At 35.6% G+C, this 22,414-nt stretch overlaps 1 protein-coding gene across 4 annotated transcripts in view; it reads right to left on the minus strand.

The window, feature by feature from the left end:
* Window positions 1-22,414, minus strand: part of Bche (butyrylcholinesterase) — a 69,055-nt gene that overhangs the window by 42,929 nt on the left and 3,712 nt on the right. For 2 of the 4 annotated variants that reach the window (XM_028867196.2, XM_037206662.1), the window contains 2 exons: window positions 20,910-21,015; window positions 16,932-18,459 (listed from right to left, as the gene is read on the minus strand). In XM_028867196.2, coding sequence (XP_028723029.1) covers window positions 16,932-18,451 — 1,520 coding nt within the window. In that variant the 5' untranslated portion in view covers window positions 18,452-18,459; window positions 20,910-21,015. The remainder of the gene's footprint in view (window positions 1-16,931; window positions 18,460-20,909; window positions 21,016-22,414) is intronic. The other 2 variants (XM_028867195.2, XM_037206661.1) reach the window with 1 other exon arrangement.

Raw genomic sequence — 22,414 nt, forward strand, 5'->3', positions numbered from 1 at the left:
CATCAAGGAAAGACAAATCAAAACTACTTTGAAATTTTGTCTTATACCTGTCTGAATGGTGTAAGCTAAAATCAACTAAACAGGTGACAGATCATGCTGGCAAGGATGTGGAGGAAGAGGAAGATTGATACATTGCTGATATGAGTACAGACTCACAGCTACTGCAGAAATCACAGTGTGGTTCCTTAGAAAGATGACAACTGATCTCCTTTGAAATCTAGCTATAGCAGTCTTGGACTTATTCCCAAAAGATGCTTTATCCTATCAAAGAGACACTTGTTCAGTCTTGTTCATTACTGCTCTCTGAATAGCCAGAAACTGGAAACAACCTAGAAGTCCCTCACCATAAGAATGGATATAGAAAACATACATTTAAACAATGGAGCATTACTCAGCAGTTAAAATAAATCGCACCATAAAATTTGCAGGCAAATGAAGGAAGTAAAGCAAAATATATCCTGAGTGAGGTATCTGAAACCTAGAAATACAAATATTTTATGCATTCAATTATATGTGGATAGTAGCTTTTAATCAGTGACAACCAATCTACACTCCATAGAACCATAGAGGCTAGGTGTAAAGAACCAGAGGGAGCAGACAGATCTCATTAGGAAAGGAAAATAGAATAGATATTTATGGATGAATAGGAATGTCTGGATTGGCAGGATCAAGTGAGGATGGGAAGGAGAGAATGGGTTGTGAGATGAAATATGGTGTATTTGAGTGGTCATATGGAAACCTAGTTCAGTAGAAACTTCCTAAAATATATGCATATATGGAGGCAATCTAAATAAACTCAACGAATAATGAGGGAAACAGAATCCTAACTGTCCATCTCTTGTCACCCAAGGAAGCATCCAGTACAGGTATTGGGTCACATGCAATTGAGTTATTGGCCAAAGGCACTCCACGGGAATCTCTAAACATTCCAGGCCATTACTAAGACGGAGTTTCTCTGCACAAATTGTCAGAAAGGTCTCATTGTTGGAGACAACACCTACACAATTCACTGACAGAGATATCAATCTGGTGCCTACAGAAAGCCTTCACTTTTATGTTCCAGTATCTTTGTTACAGGAAGGTATTCTGCAAACTATCAAAAGAGAAATGTAAACACCAAGCCAGCCACAAACCCTCTGTCTACAATAGTATACCATCCACAAGATATGCTAGGACAAGAATGGCACAAAGGTCGTGGAAATAACCAACCAATAACTGATCTGACTTAAGGCGCACTCCATGAGACAGAACCCATACCTTGTGTGATACTGCTTGTGACCAAGAACCTGAGACTAGATAGCCCTGGGATCTGAGGCAAAAACAAATAATAGTGATCTGAAATATGTACTAATAAGATGACACCTAATGATATTCTGTACCTATAGATCAATACCTTGTTCAACCATCATCATCAGAGAAGTTTCCTCGGGCAGCAGATGGGGACAAATATAGAGACCCACAACGAGATAATATAAAGAAAGGGCGAGACCTTGGAACACTCAGCCCTAAGTGGGATGTCTCTATTCAAATCTCTGTCCTTAGAATTCAGGGAATCCTGTGGAGGAGGAAGCCAAAAGAATGTAAAAGCCAGAGTGGACACAGGACACCAAGAAAAGGAGGTTCTCTGAATCAACTGAACGAAGCCCATCTGAATTCACAGAAACTGAAGCAGTATGCACAGGGCTTGTAGAGGTCTGCATAAGATCCTCTGTGTACATATTATGGCTTCTAGATTAGTGCTTTTATGGGATTCTTGTGCATGCAAGCTGGCTGGTCTCTGATTATTGTGTCTTTTCTTAGGCTCTTAGCCTTCTCTTGCTCTGTCTTGTTTGACTTTGGTGTGGTAGTTTTTGTTTTAACTTATATTTTTATTTTGTTTTTAAAAATGAATGCATGAATGTAAACTTAGCCAATAGGGTAAAGGTCAACAAAAGAACTGATATTTTTATCAGTTGGGAGAAGGAAAGATCAGTTTTCTTCGATGAAATGATACTAGGTATATCAACAACTCCAGTGCAGATATCATGTTCATGAGCAGTTAACCAACTAATAATGGACTCCACAGTTTTGTTTTGTTATGGTGTGTGCGCATGTATGTGTGTGTGTGTGTGTGTGTGTGTGTGTGTGTGTGTTATATGTGTGCTTTTATTTGATTATAATTTGGTCTTTCTTTCTTTCTTTCTTTCTTTCTTTCATTCTTTTCTTTTCTTTCCTTAAATTTTGAAGGATGTTGTATTTTATTTTCTAGGTTTCAGGTATCTGTTGCATTTTAGTTTTGTTTTTTTTTTTTTTTTGTGTGTGTGTGTGTGTATTGGATTTTTGCTTTGCTTTATGAGAAAGAAGATGAGTTGAAAGAACTTGAGGATGGGCAAGAATATGATCAAAATATATTTAAATTATAAAAAGTAAAAAAAATATAAAATTATAACTCCATTAATATTAACACTTCATTTATAAAAAACTCAATAGTTAGTGCCTTCAGGTTAATATAATAGCACCTATTACTGTGACATAAAGTAGGAAAGAACCCATGAGATTTGTAGACTTAACACAGTTTAGAATGCTGATATTAGGTGTTACTAAGTGGAAAAGGACATTGGAGAAGGAAGAATTTCTTGAAACTCATCAGTCTCATTAAACACATATTAGACAGATCTGCTTGTTAGAAATGTGTGCTATATTAGAGAGTAAAATATTTATAGTAACATTTGACTACAGTATTATGTTACTATATCATATTCAAAGCTATCACTTTGCATACTCTTGATCTTCTGTAATCTATTTTATGTGTATATCTCAAATAATTACTTCTAAAATATGGCATTAATTCTAATATTAAGATGGATATAATTACAAACGGGCTGAATATTATATACTTTCAAAATACAGGCAATATTTGGAAAAGTATAAGAAACAAATCACATTATTCTAAGTAAATGGATGCAATAAATATTGGGGTCTGGTTTAAAATGCCTTCTTATACTAATATAGCATCTTCCCCTACTGTACAAAAATAGTGTATTCTGAAATATTCATTGAAGCATATTTTGTTTTATACCCTTCTTCATGGATCCAGTCTTTGGTGGAGGGGAACATCTCAGTCTCCCCCTTCTTACTCCACTATTATTGATGGTAAAATAGTGATTTTCTTTGAAATAGCTTTCTAGTCAATGTGAGCTAAACTTTAAATTGTCCCATAATACAATTTGTCCTTTTCAAATAAGTTCTGTTAATGCATCAGGGTTTTTTTTTCCTACATTTATATTCTGTTATAAGAACTTCCAGGAATGCTGCAGTTAGCATTTATTGTTTCATCCATTTCTGAGTAATTCCTCACCTATTCCTAGGAGGAGAGAGAGCCAAAATAGTAAAACATTCAAACTGTCAAGGTAGGAACAAAGTATATCCATGGGGATTTCAGACATGGTCTTTCTGCGAAATCATCAAAATATTCCGTTAAGGTTAATTATGATAATATACCACAAATAATTATAGAATCAGAGGGTAAGGATATTTTTCTTCAGTCTGGAAACCAAATGAGCTATTATCTATCACGAAATCTAATTATACGTCTGACAAAAATTGAAATAGACGGCCAGCTGACAGTCCTTCACCAACTTAAACTTCTCTCCACATCTCATGATGTCTAATTTTAGTCTACTCTCTGCCCTTATCTCTGAAACATTAACAAGGATGGCAGTAGCATGCTAACATGTTAAATTACAAGTCTGCAACCAAATCCATTTTCTAAGCCTACTTAATGAATGCTATTAATAATTCATAGTAAAGGTATAATATAAGAAAGTGAAAGTACTGGTTTATCTCTGCTCTGTCACCTATTAGCACCAACTCCTCTTCTTCCACAGACTACAATGTTTTAGTCTAAAAATTAGAAAATTTCACTATTTCATCATTTCTTCATAATAACACATTGCGTACCCTGTCGGGCTGATACCACCATTCAATTTATCTTGAACTAATTAGTTTCTCCCATATTAAAGATATCTCCTATTAAGCTTTGGTTTCAATGTTTTGAAAGGAGATCTAGAACATATATTGTTTAAGGTAAAAACACAATGAAAATCAAGCCAAAGATTAAATGGAAAGCCCACATATTGCTGAAGGAGTCCATGTGATTGCAGGACCCTCAGTGTGGATACAAAGTAATCCTCCTCCTAGTTTGATGGCATAGGAGAACTCTTCAGACTTTTTCCCAGCTCTCCCATTGTAGGTTAAAATACTGAGTGATTGCATGAAGGAAGTAAAACAGAACAGAAAAAAAATGCATCCATTTGCAAAATAAGTGGAAGAACTACCATAATTCTACCAATTAATTTCTTGTATATAAACTAATAAATTAAAATACAAAAAAAAATTAAAGTAGTTTCACGTGAAAGATTTTAGAAAATACAGTTTTACAGATTTATTCCTCATTGGGTAATAAAGTTATGGTTATAAATATAAAGACTCCTCTCTGCATGTATGTGAGATGTGTATGTGTAATATATATATATATATATATATATATGTATATATATATATATATATATATAATTTTGTTTTGTTTTGTTTTTTAAAACAGGGCTTCTCCATGTAGTTTTGGTGCCTTTCCTGAATCTCGCTCTGCAGACCGGCCTGGCCTCGAAATCACAGAGATCTGCCTGGCTCTGCCTCCTGAGTGCTGGGATTAAAGGCGTGACCCACCGCTGCCAGGCTCAAATCTGTAATTTCTAATATTATATTACTATGTGGATGATTGCTGTCATGATTTGAATGAGAATAGCCCCTACAGGGTTGTGTATGTGATTACTTGGTCCCTCCCTAACTAGTAAAACTATTTGGAAAAGATTAGGAGGTATGGTCTTGTTGGAAGAGGTGTGTCCGTAGAGGTAGGTTTCAAAAGAGCACACCATTTTGTATTAGGAATCTCTACCTCTTGCTTCTATTTTGGATGCAAGCTCTTAGCTAGCTCTCTAGCATCATCCTTGCCTGCCTGCTGCAGGGCTCCTCATCAATGATGGTCATAGACTCTAACCCTCTTAAACTCTAATTTCTAAATAAACTCTTTTTTTTTCTAAGTTGCCTTCATATTTACTTGATACAACATGGTTTAAATTCACTATCTTCACATTTAAAAAAAAAATCAAGAACTTCCTATATTCATTTTAAATTATTTTAAAGGCATATAAATGGAATGTTTGTTAAGAAATATACTTTCCTTACATTTAATACATTATTACTTCTGTGATGAACTTCCATATATTAAGACAACACAGAAGGTGAGCAAAATGATGTGCTCTGTGACCACCACCAAGTATGCTGTGATAGAATTCAAATGTAGTCTGTGAAGTATAATTTTGTTTCCATGATTCCAAAGTAAAAAGCAATGATGTGTCATAACATTAATTTATAACAAAAAAAGATAGGGAAATACTGACCTTTATTTATGAAACAAAGAAACAAGACAATTTAATCAATTTCAATTTTTTTCCTTTTTGAATATATAATTGAATAATTAAGTAATTCTATGTCAGGAAAGTTAATGTTTGTTTATTTGGGGATGAGAAAATATGTTTAATGTTAGATGAAAATAAACTTATGTATTTTATGCCTAATAGAAAAACTTGAATTTTTAAATGGAAAGGATAAATCCCAAATCCTTGTTAATAATAAAACATGTTTAATATACCAATGTTGTGTGTATACTGAGATGCCCTTTTTATAGGGAAAAAGTATATAATTTAGAAATGGGGTTAGAAGAAAAACAGGAGTAAGTAAAGCATAAATAACAGTACTTGTGATTGACAAAAGTCTAAATTATATGATCTCTTATTTTGTAATGAATCTTCAGCTAAATTTGGCTTGGTATTACTGTTTGGTGTTATATCACAGTAACTAGAATAGCATCTTTTTCAATTCTTTCTTTAAAATAAATAAAATGTAAAGAGTTTTCATAAATATTTGACAAAACTATGTTGAGAGTAGGAAAAGACTGGAACACCAGCCCTGCTAAGCAACCCTTCCACTGTGTAAGTCACCCCCTAGTTGTAATAAAATCTTTAAGTGTAACAGAGTGATGTTTGGGTAGCTGAATGAGATATGTAAAGGTGTGGTATTGGGCTTTACTCATGATTAAAGCTCAATTAGCCTATCTGTAATCAACAATTATAAAAGTGGACAAGAAAAAAAAAATCAATGATTTTCAGGAATTGAGTTGTAGATAGCCCAAACCCAAGCATTTTGAGAAAAGGAAAACTCTGAGGCAAGTCTATGTTTGCCATAAGTTCTTACTGAAAATAACTTACTGAGATGTGGGAAGGATGATCAGGTTGAGTAACCGCATTCCAATGAGATAAAGAGATAGAAACCACAGTTTCAGGTAACTGAAGAAATAGTACAGGGTGCAGAATTCCAGAGCAGAAGAAGCAAGACATGAGACATCCAAGATTTCTTGGAAGGAGCTCGCTGTAGATCTTGGGTGAGTACTGAGTTGAATATATACAAAGTATAAGTGTGAGAGATTAACCAGAGCGACCACATCACAGAAGAGAAAACAGAAACGAGAAAATACGGAGAACTGGAAAAAAATTGAGTACAAATAAATAAGTTGTGAAAAATTTGGCTTTATATCATTAATATTCCATTAATACTCAATATTTAATTAAGTAGAATAATAGTAGGAAAAAGAAACACATTGAGGCGTGGTATCTTGTTACCACAAAATATCCTTAAGCCGAGTATTTGTAAAATCCTCCATGAGTATTGACTTATTAAAATTCAATTTCTGCCAAGTTGATAAACCTGTAATTTTCTTGACTTTATATAGATTCACTATAATAAACCATACAACAAACATCTGTGATTTGATTAGGTATCTGCCAAAGGAACATGCGTAAAAGCTCTCTTGCTGGCATGTGCCGTGAGGTAGTGCTGCAATCTTTAGAAGCTGGATCTAGTGAAAGGAAGTGCAGCACTAGAAGTATGGGTTACATTTTGCCAGAGTGACAAAATACTTGGCAGAACAACTTGAAAGAAGCAAGGATTGATGATGCTCCTGGTTTCAGGAGATCCAGCCTATGGTTTCAGGGCCCCACACAGGTCATTAGAAAATTGGGACACCGAAATGTGCAGTAGGGGAGATTGTTCACATAAGACCAGAGAGGAATCAGAAATACAAGAAATGCTGGCACTCCACCCACTTTTATACTGTTTTTAGTTTGTTCTTATCATAGCCCATGAGATGGCACAACCCACACTTAGGATCAGGTTTCCTCTTCATTTAATCCTATCTGGAAACAATCTCAAGAACACACCCAGAAGTGTGCCTCTGCAATTCCCTAGGTGATTCTAAATTCAATTAGGTTGAAAATGAACACTAACTGTCAAATCTTCAATTGGAACTTGGTTCTCCAGCTCCCTTTTTCTCTCATTTCACTTTCTTTCTCTTGTGAGAGGAAACTCTTTGATTTACAACATGTTTCACACCATGATAAAATGTCTTGATATAGTCCCCAAAGCAACAAAGCCAACTCACATCACACAATCTGAAACTTCTGAGACCATTTACCTAAGCAAGTCTTCTGGGGCGTTTTATCACACTGACAGAAACCTGACTGAGACACAGCTGAATACATATTAGGGAAGAAAATGATTTTAAGTGTTGAGCTATATGTTGAGTAAAAATGAATATTCTAGTGAACACATTTTTCAGATCTTGATAAGAGTTTTCCTGCATATAAGTTAAAATTCTATTCTAAATTATACTATGGTGGATGATTCTACACTCACATACATACAGGTAGTACCAAACAAACTTGGCAACTTGGAGAGAGAGGGACACACCAACAGAAACATAGAGAGAGAGGGGTGGGGGAGGGAGAGAACATGAATTTGGGAGGGAAATGTGCATTGTGGAGAGATATTGGAAGATTTAGGATGGAGTTAACAGGGGTTAGGTTTGATTGAAATGCTTAATAAGCTGTCAAACAACAATACTATTAATTTAAAAAAACAGGGAAATTACTCAGGGCTGATCATACTTATATATGTAGGAATATATGACAAGTAAAGAAAAAGAAGCCATGAATTTGAGAGAGACAAGGGAGAAGGAGTTAGAGGAAAGTAAATGGAAGGACAGCTATGATGTAATTATATTATAATTTTTAAAACTAAAAACATATTATTAAATACAAAAAGAAAAAATTACTAAGAAAAATAAAAATGGGAAAATAGAAACTAGTCCATGATTGCCAAGATATTAGAAGGCACAAAAATGTTAAATCAATCATTTAAGATGTTTAAGAAGTAAAGAATATTTAAGTAGCAAGCACAACACTCCTAAAGCAAAACAAGAGTATATAATTCAGAATCAAAACTAAAAGTTAAGCAAAATAATGAAATAACCAGATGAACAAAAGCACAGATAAAACATAAGACACAGTGTGCTTGCACAGAACTTAATAGCTAATCTGAAAAAAATAGAAATACAAGTGAAGTAAATTCACAGAGCTATAGTGCCACTCTCTATTGACTATCCACTGAGTCTATGGGGGCCATGTCTATTCATTCCCATCCAGGCCCTTCTCTTTGGTTTCTATTTGCATGGGAAGTAAGCCTGTTTTATATTGTCATCTTTTTATGGGAAGGACCCTTAAAAATTCTTTTGTTTGGCATCAGTATTTTATTTATTTATTTATTTATTTATTTATTTATTTATTTATTTATTTATTTATTTTTGGTTTTTCGAGACAGGGTTTCTCTGTGTAGCTTTGCACCTTTCCTGGAACTCACTTGGTAGCCCAGGCTGGCCTCGAACTCACAGAGATCCTCCTGGCTCTGCCTCCTGAGTGCTGGGATTAAAGGCATGCGCCACCACCGCCCGGCCAGTATTTTATTTTTGTCTTTTACTTTTCATTGTTAATCTATGTTGCCAAGATATGAATTTATGGATGGAGGGGTCCACTGATATTATTCGCAAACTCATATTCTATGTCCTATTTGAGAAATATTGATGCTGGTATTTCATCAGCTATTCATCGAGCTACTTTCACTCCCATCTCCTTGTAGAAGAGAGCTATGGTGCTCTTTGAAGCATTGCTAGCTACCCCAGCATATGTACACATAGTATTCTCTTTGTCTCTGTCTCTATGTCTGTTTCTGTCTCCCTCTCACTCTCTCCAAGTTTCCAATTTGAATAGACATGGCCCCCATAGACTACAGTATTTGGATGGTTGGTCAACAGGGAGTGGCACTGTTAGGAGGTGTGGCCTTGTCGGAGTGGGTGTGGCCTTGTTGCAGGAAGTGTGTCATTGTGGGTGAAGGCTTTAAAAACTCATATGCACAAGCTAGACCCAGCGTGTCACACAGTCTGCTTCTCCTGCCTGTGGATGAAGATGTAGAATTCTCAGCTCCTTCTCCAGCACCATGTCTGCCTGAAGGCTGGATGATTCCCATCATGGACTAACCCTCTGAACTGTAAGCCAGCCACAGTCAAATCTTTTCCTTTATAAGACTTGCCATGGTCATGGTGTCTCTTCAGAGCTGTATAAACCTCAAACTTATCTAAATAAATAAATAAAACACAAAGCAAAAATTTGATATCCTCAAAAACATTCCTCAGTGGGAGAGAAACATGGGCAAATTCAAATAAAAGACAACTGGGAGCATTTATACTAAGCCAACCCATACAATGAGATAACCTATAAGGCATTCTTTGGTATACCAAATGAAAATGTACTGGAGCTTTTGAATCTATGTGGAATTATAAAGAAACATTGAAATGGAGCATATGTGAATAAATATAAAGTACTGTTCTTTTTTCCCATTACATATTTACTCATATACAAATAACTATTTAAAACACACAACATTGAAGTATAGTCTTAAACATTCTTGTGAACATGTAAGTAGAATAAAGAAAATAAAGGGGTGAATACATGGCACCCTCTTATAGGATTCTTGCATTTATGAATTTATGAAAATGAATGGAAATTATTAAGATGAATTCTTAAAAGGAAGCATTCATTTGAAAGGAAGAAAATGTTGTTGTGAGCCTGAAATGGAACCAAATTTAAATATAATAAGGCAGTTATCAGAATCAACTATGTTCCCTAAAACAATTATTAAAAAACAAATCTTAGGGCCAATTAAAAAGTCAATATAAAATAAAATGTAATATTAAAAATATTTACTAAATTCAAATAAGCTACAAAGAAATAATTTGAATCGATAATTTATAAAAAGAAGCAGTTGTAGATAAAGTTATATTAATGATTATATTGACTGAAAAATAAATTAGTCACACTATATGAAAGGCTATTTTTAAGTACTAACCTATGCCCTGTGTTATTAATTATTTATTAATTTTTATTTTTATGTATACATGTGTGTGCTTACATGCATGTATATGCACCATATGTGTGCCAGTGTCATTGAGAACAGGAGGAGGTGTTATAGCCGTTGGACCTAGAATTACAGGCAGGTGTGAGCCTCTTGATGTAATTGCTAGGAATTGAACCTTGGTCCTATAAATGAGCTGCAAGAGTTCTCAACTTCTTAGCCATCTCTCCAGCCCCCAAATAAATACTTTAGAAGATACAGATAGATTGAAAATTAAATAATGCAGTAAAATGTGCTATAAAATACATTCAAATAACTTAACAAATCTAAGTATTAAACTAAATAGACTCAGAAGACTATTTGATAATAGTATACAGTCAGTCAGAAATATACAATGATAAATGTTCAATGAACTCAGCATTGATTTATATTCTAAAAGGAAAATTATTAATAAAAACATTGCTTTGTCCTCTGCAATTGCTATTAATAAATGAATAGCATCCCCCTGAATTAATACACATACACACAGCAAATCATTTATACACACAAAATAAAAATAAATCTAAATATTCATAGCTACAATGTTGCTTACCATAAAGAATAAATGGTCTTCACATTCACATAGTCATATTTATACAGATTTGGTCATCTGTCTATCAAGGTTAATTAAACGGGCAAAGAAGTACCTAATTTTTACTATTTTTTAAAAGAAAATGGAGAATCTGAATATGATATGGAAAATAATTAAATTAAAATTTTCTGTGCTTTGAACTCTTAAGAAATCTACTAAATAACTCAAAATCAAGCTATAGGCTAAAAGAAAATATTAAAACACCCAGACCATATTCCCTAAGTCTATGTCAAATAAATCCAACTAACACAGACCCTTGTAGTCTTAAGCTCAGGGCTTAAGAGAATCTGTTGCTCTTACGGAGGAAATGAATTTGTTTCCCAGAATCCCATCAGGTAGCTCACAACAACCTCTATATCCAGCTCCAAAAGACATAATGCCTCTGACCGGCATAGGCAGTTGAATCTTATACTCACAAACATATATACACATATTTTATATGTAAATTGTTACACATAATCATTAGTGCACACACACAGAATTAAATCACCATGAGATTCTGTACAGTACTTGAAATATATATATTTCCATCCATATATATATTCATTTTCATAAATTCATATATATATATATATATATATATATATGCCTGATTATTCCAAATGTCATTGAGGATACAGAATACTGGGGATGTGACATCCCTTTAGTCCCTGTGCCCCTTATCTCCAAAGGGAGAAATACAGCACAAAGTATTAAACAAAGACATCACACAAACTGTTCATAATATTCCTGAGCAGGAAAATCCTTATAGACAAGTCATCAAACTGTGGTATGATCTGAGAAACAGAAGCCGGTTGTGTCAGATAAAAAAAATATATATATATATGGGCTGTGAAGTTTGTTCTGTAATTAAAAGCACTTCTTACTCTTCCAAAGGTCCTGAGTTCAGTTCCTAGTACCCACATGGTGTCTGATAACTGGATGTAACTATAATACCTGGTTTCTGATTCACTCTTTTCGCCTCCAAGATCACCAGGCATGTGTAAGACACATACGTGATGATGAAACACTCAACATAAAATAAAATAAATAAATTATTTATAAAAGTAACGACAAATACATACAACAGAAAAGATGGGCTCTACTTGGTGAGAGGGGTCATAAATACAGAAGCAGGAAGCAAGGCAAAATAACACTAAGGGATAGTCATAGGATTCATACTGTCACTGTAGCACGAATCTTAAAAGGTCTTACTAATAATAATAGATCCGGAGGAGCCAGGTATTGGGGTGAATTCTGAAAGATCAGAGAAACAGAACAAGTCACAACCAACCTCACCTTACCAATTCCTCAGCCGATCTTGTTTCCTCAAACTGAAAGCTTCTGATCACCCAAATGGATCTCAGCTGAACTAGTGTTCAAAAGCCTAAAAGCTTAACCGTCCTCTAGTTCCTGGTCCTCACGCCTTATATACCTTTTTGCTTCCGGTCACCACTTCCTGGGTTTAAGGGCATGTGTCACCATGCCTGGCTGTTTTCGGTGTGGCTTTGAACTCACAGAGATCTAATGGATTTCTGCTTCCCAAGTGATAGGATTAAAGGTGTGTGTGCCACCATTTTCTGGCCTATGTCTGTCTAGTGGCTATTCTGTTCTCTGACCCCAGATAAGTTTATTAGGGTACAAAATATATTGGGGGACACAATATCACCACATATCACTATACCTTAAAAACCTATAATACAAGGCTAGAGAAATGTCTAAGTGGTTGAGAACACTGGCTTTCCTTCACGGCTGTGCTTCTTGATGACCCAGGTTCAATTCCCAACACCCACATGGAAGTTCACAAATGCCTGTACCTCTAGATCTAGGGGAATCTCATATCAATGCACATAAAATTAAACAACAAAAATCAACTATAGCACACACACACACACACACACACACACACACACACACGCTAAACTAAAAGTCTTCATCGATACTGACAATTCTTCTACTAAGAGCCAAAGACAGTTTACCAAAAACACCTACACCAGGCATGAGAAGCTCCCTTTTGAGTTGTTAGTCTTATTAAAGGCATATTGGACACAGCAAAAGTTATCAGATTTAAGTTTATACCATGTGTTGAACAGGCATGAGAAATAAATAACAAAAAGCCACACAAAATGAACAGGGTTGCAGGATGATGAATTATAGATATTAGTCAGAGTTTATCGAACTGTGGATGAAAATTATATCCCAATGAAGCTCATAAGCAACACACATATATTTAACTCACATGTAAGAGTAATTGATTAGAACAGTGGTGGAAACATGAAATCCTATTTCCTAAATGATAATTACAGTTTCAAGTCCTACTCCACCTCTCTTTAATATAGGCTAATGCATGGAGTTTAATAGAAAGAAAAGAGCTCAGATCGCCTGACAGAATGGGTGTCAACATATCAAAGAGCCACAGCCGCCTTTTCATTTCTTGAAACCACATTTTGGGACTGTGCAGAAGTATAGGCTATCACATGTCTCCACCTTGGTGCTTCTAACATTTTGAAATAATAAGTGTTTGTATGGGGAAGTCTCCTAGGCATTATGTCATGCTTGCTACCTGCTGTCACCACACAAAAATGGACACAGTGTTCAGTGTCTTCCAAGTCCAGCTGGGTGGTACATGAGGCAAATAGTCCCTCCTTGAGAAGTTTAGAATCAAAGCATGTCTAACCTGACACTTGGTCCCTTTGCCTCTGCTAAAGTTCACTTAAGATTACATTTGTTTTCAATTCATCTGGAAACATTCATGATATATTTTTCCTTTGTCCATCTACAACTATGGACTCGGAGGAAAATGATCTTACCAATTAAATGTATTGTATGTTTATTCTACTTTGTAAGGTTATTTTAACTTTTTTTGATTTGTTCTATAAGTTTCACATTATAATTAATAAGTCAGCCATCATTTATTTCCCAGGAAAACACACTCATCAGAGAAGTACTTAATTAGGGTTAAACTATTCCATTAAGTGTCAAAGACTCTCATGTTTGATCTGATGCTATGCATATCATAAATAAGACATTAAACATCTCCTATTAACACTGTTCAATGTTAATAGAGGAAGTATAAATTCCTCCATTTTAACATGAAAATATGAACTGCTTTAAAAATTACAGACATCAGTGGCATGAAGGACTGTTTTTCTTTAATAATTTATAAGTTGTAGAATTGCAAGAAAAATGAAAAACATATGCAAATAACTCATTGCAGACATAGCCTTTGGAGGGAGAACAAAATGAGACCAAAGTAACTCTAACACAGCTATTAAACAAGTACTCCTTTCCTTGAGCAAAAAATCGGACTCATATTGAGACACCAGATAATATAGAATAACTGGCATATATGGAAAAATAAAATTATATTACGAGGTTTCATTAACCAACTAGACAAATAGTTATTGTAATATACATCTTTTAGTATTTTGATGAATAGCCACAGAAACTGACAAGTTTTTCAAGAACCATTTATATATATATATATATATATATATATATATATATATATATATATATATATATTTATAATGAATGACCATATATGGACAAGCCCATGACTTCTTTGAGAGTTACAGATGTCTGGAGCAACTGCTCTTGAAAGTGAAAAGAGGCTAGGTGAAGCAGTGTATTTAGTCTGGACCTTTCAGTAAACAGAACCTGTGTTGTTGAGGTGTTGGGAGACTGCCAGATCACAGTCATAGAGAACAGTGCACTTTCACATTTTAGGCGTTCCTAAAATACATGTCCTACAAGCAGCTGAATTCTGTGGGTGAATACACATGGTAAGGAGAATGAAGAATGTGGAAGTCTCTTAAGGCTTAGCAAAAGGGTTTTCATTTTACAAAGAATATATATGAGGCAATAGTGATTGGCATTATTACTAGTAACAGATACTGCAGAATGAGGCACAGCACTGTGGAATGTGAGGAAGTCTAAATTGAGGATAAAAATGAGAACTAGAAGTGGGCAAGATGACCCAGGATATAAGGGCTTTGCAGCCAAGCTTGATGATCTCAATTCCATCCCCATGACTCACATGCTGGAAGGAGAGAACTGACTCCTGTAAATTGTTCTGAAACCTCCACAAATGCATACATGGACAGAGAGAGAGAGAGAGAGAGAGAGAGAGAGAGAGAGAGAGAGAGAGAGAGAGAGAGAGAGAGAGAGAGAGAGAGAGACTAAATAAATAAGAATGTAATAAAAAGGAAAAACCAGAAATGAATGCTATTATCAATATTGTCTTGTAGTATCATTAATGGTATTAACAAATCCATCTGGTTACGACTGATACAAGTACTGATTTCAAAAATATATTGTTATTCCTAATTTTACTATTCTTATTAATGCACTCAGTTATTTGGATCTATACATTTCATAACTGAGGTTTTATTTTTACACATTAATACACATTTGAAAATTTATTCCAGAGCCGTGTATGATAGAACACCCCCTGTAAACCCAGCATTTTTGAGATTTAGAAAGAAGGATTTTGAAGTGAAGTTTTATAGCTTGAGTTATATATGTAAAGCTTGTCTTAAAGATTATAAAAAAAAAGGAAAGGTGGATTCCAAGACATTATGCATGCTTCTTGGTTTATGATGGAGTAATCTTCTGATAAATATATTGCAATCAGGGAATACTGAAAATAGACTTAAAAAAAAACAGTGTAGCTTAGCAAGGTAGAATGCCAGGAGTATTGGCTGCTTGCTTTGCTATGCAGTGTGTGGGCTGGAGCTGTGTTCTCACTGCCAGCAATGTCCAGCATCCTGAGAGACTATCATTCCTCACATTGCTAGCCCAGAGAAAGATAAAGATCCAAAGTATGATTTCTAGCGAACAGAATCAACTCCTATCCTACTGTAGAACAAGCCTCAGTGGAACCATTAGTAACTAGGGAACCAACCGCTTGTATTTTCTTAAAGACTCCAGGCAACACCACAAAGATAAATGAAACCTAGCCACACAACTTTTCCAGTAGAAAAACAATTTAGGTAAACATGAGGGACCTCAAAAGTCAAGTGAAGCAGGTTACCTAAAAGGTCTGATAGACACTTTTGGAGGAAAACAGCAAAATGCTAAGTGCTGTGGGTTTTGAGAATAAAGGGGTAGGGAAATTACCTCATCTTCTTGTCCCATTCATATTCCTAATAGGGACAAGTTTACTGTTTAGGTGGAAGCACTACCGATGTCCATATACACCCCAAAAGGTTGGGATGTTGGGGATCTCCAGCTTGGGGCCCCATTTCCCCGGCCCCACAGTTCTTCCTCCTCACATTCCAGACCCCGCCCCCTCTAAAAGGCTGCTAAGCAGTAGCCCCTCCCCTCAGAAAGCCCTGCAAGATTCATCTCCTACGCTGGAGGCTGCTCAAGACTAGGCCTATAGACTACTAGAGACCTGGCCAACATATTTGCCATGTGATTGCTCCCCTGCCTTCCCAAGGGTCGCCCTGAAGTTGCTTGGCTCTGTTTATTAAACCTGGATTTATCAATCAGTTTGATTGGGTTACTACACCAGCGGCGGCAGTGGTGGGTACCCAATAACTGGTGATTCGAAACTTAGCATTTATTCCTGTATCAGATGCCACTGTCCCAGGCTTTACACAATAGGAGGACCTATTCCTCCTCTTTCTTAAACCTGGTAACCTCAAAAAACAATAATCGTATGGGTTGAAAGGCATTTTCATTATTGTAATTCTGATACCAGCATTTATTTCCAAACTTTAGTTAACATCATTAAAGTATTTTGCAACGTTTTGGAAAGGAAATCAGAAAATAGTTTAGGGGAAAATTCTCTGGTAATTTTTCTTAAGCACTGAGAAACAAAGAGCTGAAATTCACCACATAATGAGACACAAAGGCAGCTGAGATACAAAGAGAAAATACTGGAAATGTTTCTATGCTTTTAATGAAGTCTGCAGTAGAGGTCAAGCAAAGCTAAGCAAAACAAAACCAGGTAACAATTATAGAAATCAGCACTTACCCATATTTTGCAAAATTTGCCCAAAATTTCATCATGGATCGACTCAAAATTTCCTCAGCTCTGGTATAATTAGCTCTTCTTTCCAGTGGTAAGCCAAAGACAAGCTCGATTTCATAGCCATGCATAACTCCCATCCATTCAGGCCAAGGATTTTTGGAAGATCGGTGTTCGAGATAGTAGAAAAAGGCATTATTTTCAAGGTCTGAAAATGTCTTAGCAAACTCCAACGCCGGGCATATGATGTTGTAATCTCCAATTACATCATCCAAGGCCTCACGGTAGACTTCCGGTGTCTGGTCACCTAACCAGTCCACATAGTAGAAAAGGATTGCTTCTTTTCCCAAGCTGCTCACTCCTGGGAAATACATATTTAAACCTTCTTGAAACTCCCTCCGAGTGATGAGACTATCATTGTCTTTGCTGAAACCAGGAGCACCATACACTAGAAAAGATGTCCCTTCATCTTTGTTAACACCTACTAAGATCTGAGTTTTTTTCACTTGTCCGAGTTGAAGTAGTGTGTGGGGCATGTCAGTGAGAAAATCACCATCCACCGTTGGACCGAAATTTATCGATAAGAGGGAATCAGAGGGGAGAACGAACCTTTGGTTCAGAAGAATTTCCTCAGGATCTTTATTTTGAAGGCATTTAATCATCTCAGTCTCATTCTCTTTTGAGCAGCCAGCAAGTTCAGCTAAGGCCAAAGTTCTGTTTCTGGCTTCCTCTGGAGACTTTACTGCCCAGGGGGCATTAGAAGATCCACTTTCCAGAATGGCTCTGGTAAACAGAGGGTAGCTTTGGGGACAAAGCAAATGTAAGCTCACAGATGCTGATCCTGCACTTTCACCAAAAAGCGTTACACTTTTAGGATTCCCTCCAAAGGCAGCTATGTTCCTTTGGACCCACTGAAGTGCCAACTGTTGATCAAATAAGCCCATGTTCCCTGGAGCCTCAGAATTTCCAGGTAAAGCTAGAAATCCTAGGGCACCTAGCCTATAGTTCATTGAAACTACAATAACTCTTTCAACCCGAGCTAGAAACTTCCCATCATAAACAGGTAGAGAGGAAGTCCCAGTTTGAAAGCCACCACCATAAATCCATACCATGACAGTGGCATTTTTTGGTTTAGGTGCTGGAACCCAAATGTTCAGATACAAGCAGTCTTCGCTGAGGTTCGTGTTTGGATTCCACATTTCCGACCCCTGGAAGCCTGGGAAGGTTTGATCTATGATCTGATAACAAGAACTAGCATATTTGGTGGCATTATGGATGCCAGGCCACTTGTTTAAGGGTTGTGGCTTTTTAAATCTTAGCTTTCCAAGAGGAGGCTGTGCGTAGGGGATTCCGAGAAAAGCAGTCACCGTGCCACCTAGAACCGGCAGGCTCAGCCCCCGGACTCTTCCCGTCTTGGTTGTGACTATGAAGTCTTCTTCAGCGTGTGACTTCCCAAAAAGCATGCCAAGCAGTAGAAAGGACACGAGGAAGTGGGTCTGTGCGACGGTGGTGCGCTGGGTCTGCATGTTGATTCCTACGAGAAGAGTAAGCAAAGGGTTTTAACAGTCTTGTAGATGCCATGTTATTGTCCAATGATAAGTCACTAAAATACCGTAGTTCCTATTTACCCTAAACGTATAAGAGCTGATGAATATGTTACCAACCCAAGGATATGGATAAGTACTAAGAAGAAAGTGGATTTCTCTCCACTTAAAAGAGAAAAACATATTAAGGAAAATATATATGATCTTGCCTTGGAAATACCATTGCTAAAAATCTGTAAGAAGTTTCAGCACTGTAAAAAGGTAGTTTGTCCCAGGTACATTTTTTTTTTTTTTTTTTTTGGTTTTTCAAGACAGGGTTTCTCTGTGTAGCTTTGCGCCTTTCCTGGAACTCACTTTGTAGACCAGGCTGGCCTTGAACTCACAGAGATCCACCTGGCTCTGCCTCCCGAGTGCTGGGATTAAAGGCATGAGCCACCACCGCCCGGCCCCAGGTACATATGTTATCATTCACTACACATAGCCATATCAAATATGGAATAGCTAGGGGTGGATATGTCAGGAGTAATTTCTACATGAATAGAGGAGAAAAATACAAGGGTTTTTGGAATAGCATGTCTGGATAATATATCACAAAACTCTGAAGTCAGTTAAGAATATAGACAATCATCTACTGCCTTCCTTTGTTCCATGGTTCTTCTCATAGTTCCCCCTTTTTAAAAAGAATGCGTTTCATCTATACAATCTCAGTTTATTCTCAAAAGGGAATTGAGACAATTTATTTGTAGCATGGTAAGTAAAAACTTAAGTAATTGCCATTTAACTATAAATGTTAACACTAAAAAGCCAGCTTTCTCTCTGGCTTAAAATACAGGTTGTTGAATTGTGCTACCTGTATGTTTCAGGGACGTTCTCTGAAATTTATTTAATAAAGATCAGGCTATTCTGCTTGAATCACAATCTCCTTGGTGGGAGACCCAGCTGATATTTATGTGGGAAACGATATTGGCTTAGAAGGAATTTTTAGAAAACTAACAATTAATTTGTAAACTGATTAAAGCACATGTAAATAGTGAAATATGTTTGTTAGCAGAGTTATGGATACTCATGTTTTTTAATAGTGCAGAAATTCATTGAAATCAGAGGACCGATACTGAGAAATTACTGGGTAAGCAGAAGAGGCTAGAGTAAACTGTAAAATACAAAAGGAAATGTATTTAATATTATGGTATAGATAATAATTATTTAAGGCCACATGAGTCATCATAGTTTTATTAAAATTCATAACATAAACATGAGTTTCTTTGAAATAAAACTTTCCAAACTCCATGTGATAAAAAAAGGAAAATAAAATAAATAAAATATAATGTAAATGTCATTTAAAAAGAATCAATGCCATTTTATATAGTTGTAGAAACAATTAAAATATTCATTTACAGGCACTGGCTTCTGTCCACATAACAATGGCCAGGACTAACAAATGCACAGTCCTTCTGTTACTTTTTCTAATGCTCTAATTTTAAATCCAACCTCCCTGCTCAGGAAGTTAATCCTATCATCAACAACCATTTGCTATGGCTTTCTGTGTGTATAATCAAGTTTATTTTGGTAGGCCATGAGAAAGAAACAGATGTGAGAGCTATGTTCCCTGACCTTGAAGAATATTTTTTTAATTTACTTTTATTTTTTGTAAATGTGGGATGTGATACAGGTGTCACAGTATAATTTGAAGATCAGAGGATAACTCAGAGTTTCTTCTTTTTTTCCACCTACCAAGCCAGCTTCCCACACTTTATACCTAGATGAGGCTAATTTTAAAACAATATCATTTACCCCTGCTCACAGGAAATCTAGTGATCAATTCCCAACAAATATGTAACTAAATCATACCATAATGACATTTATTTTGAACCCAATACTTAATGACTTCATCTCTGCATAATTTTATCAATATCTGTGTCTATCCAAAATAGACTTATTTTATGTAAATAAGTCTATGTTTAAGTTGATTGCTATGGTAGTAAGTTCAGGTTTTAAAATCAAGTCATTTTTTAAATGTTTTTCTTGTTTTTTAATATCCTCTGTTTTGATACAATTGAGCATGGGCTAAGATCCATTAAATGTATTATTGAAACATACTCTTGTATGTTTCATGGGACGTTTAAGTATTGTATTCACTGCGAGTGTAATTTGTAGGTATGATAATCAAACTACATGGAATAATAATATAAAATATCTGAGAATCTGACAGTTACTAAGGCAATTTTATATTTTGAACAGGAGGTATGGATTATTTACTGTTCCTCATAGCTTTTTGTACTTTTTTTTTCCTGTTAACTACAAAGCCCTTTCTCTTAAATAAACAGAAAAGAAAAAAGGAGGCATATGGAATTTCTCTTTCTGTTTTTGAAAATCAGCTTTGTCAAGGGAAAATGACAAGCCCCCGGACCTATCTGCTCTGAGAGCATTTCAGCAAGCTCACCTGTCACCCCTGGCTGCTTGTCTTTGGGTGTGCAGAGTAGTGCAGGCTCCTTCTCAGCGCACTGAAAAGATGATTTGTGCTGTTTTCCTGGCTTTCTTTAAATATTCTTATAAAAAATGAATTGAATGTTAAAATTTTCAATTTCTAGTAATTTTTAATAACTTAAAACTTTAGTTTAGAGGCTGGGGAGGTGCTTCAGTAAGTAAAGGGCTTTCTGAGCAATCAGAACTTGTGTTCAGATCCCCCAACTTCTACATTAAAAAAAAAAAGAAAAGAAAGAAAGAAAACCCAGGCATGGTGGTGCCCCTCTGTGATTTCAGTACAGTCCAGGAGGAGATCCCAGGGGCTTGGTGGCTAGACTATCAAGCTGAAGCTGTGAGACTTGGGTCTGTGAGAGACCCTTTCCAAAATGAAAGTGGAAAGTGATTAAAGAAGACACTTAACAGCAATCTCTGGCCTCCACAGACCATGTGAGCACACTTGTGCACACATAAGCACATTTGTGCACACACAAACACACTATACATGAACACATACAGATGGATATATGATATGTGCACAACTGTACTTACACACAAACATTTCTTCAACAGTTTCTTGTAAGGTGAATATAACTACCTCCATTAACAACTATGATAATTTTAAATGTTCCAGATCAGCTACTATCACACCTAAAAAGTTGCAGTGTTTCCACATTAGCTATATTTATATAGCTTTCTCCTTCTGTAATTTAATATCCATTTTCCTCCAATGGATCTTAAATTTCCAGAGCACTGTTTATATGAATTAGAAACACATTATCAAGAATGATACCTATGAGCTTTTCTTGTATATAATGTAAAGTATAACATTAGAAACAGCCACCATAAGCATAACTTTATGTAAGGATGACAATTCAGTTCTTCCTCTCATGTTACCTGCTGAGAAGTTAGACTCTATATTAATAAATCTGCAGTGCTAAATGAAAAGATGCTGAATGCCCCCACATTCAGTACAGTCTACATGTGTTACACTTAAATCAACATTATTCTATTATTTTCACAATCTAACATTTTTCCTTGGTACTCTGCACTTCTCTGTTAAAGACATGTTTTAATGTCTATTTATCACATACTCAAACAATCTAAACAGAAATAAAAAGAAATGTCAAAATTAATTCATTAGCTTGTTTTTAATTATACTTTAAAATTCTATAAAATTGCCTCTCTCATATTGTGGTGCAACTGACAACTGCTAAAAAATAAAAGTTTAAACTCAGGGAAACATGCTTATCATAAAAAATGAGGCAAACTTTCACACTGAATACAGCTATCTTAATGTAGATAAGCTCATTCCTTGAAATAGTAGTTAATATTTCCAAGAGATTAGGAGATTTTACTCATAAGGCCAAAATAAATAGGTGTTACAAGTGGAAAAAAAAAACCTTTCAGGATAACGAATTCAAGTTAACAAATGCTACTTAATATCAAATTTTACTGCTAACATTTTACAAATTCTAAACTTTT

This window comes from Peromyscus leucopus, chromosome 6 (assembly GCF_004664715.2).
Source record: "Peromyscus leucopus breed LL Stock chromosome 6, UCI_PerLeu_2.1, whole genome shotgun sequence".
Classification (NCBI taxonomy): domain Eukaryota; kingdom Metazoa; phylum Chordata; class Mammalia; order Rodentia; family Cricetidae; genus Peromyscus; species Peromyscus leucopus.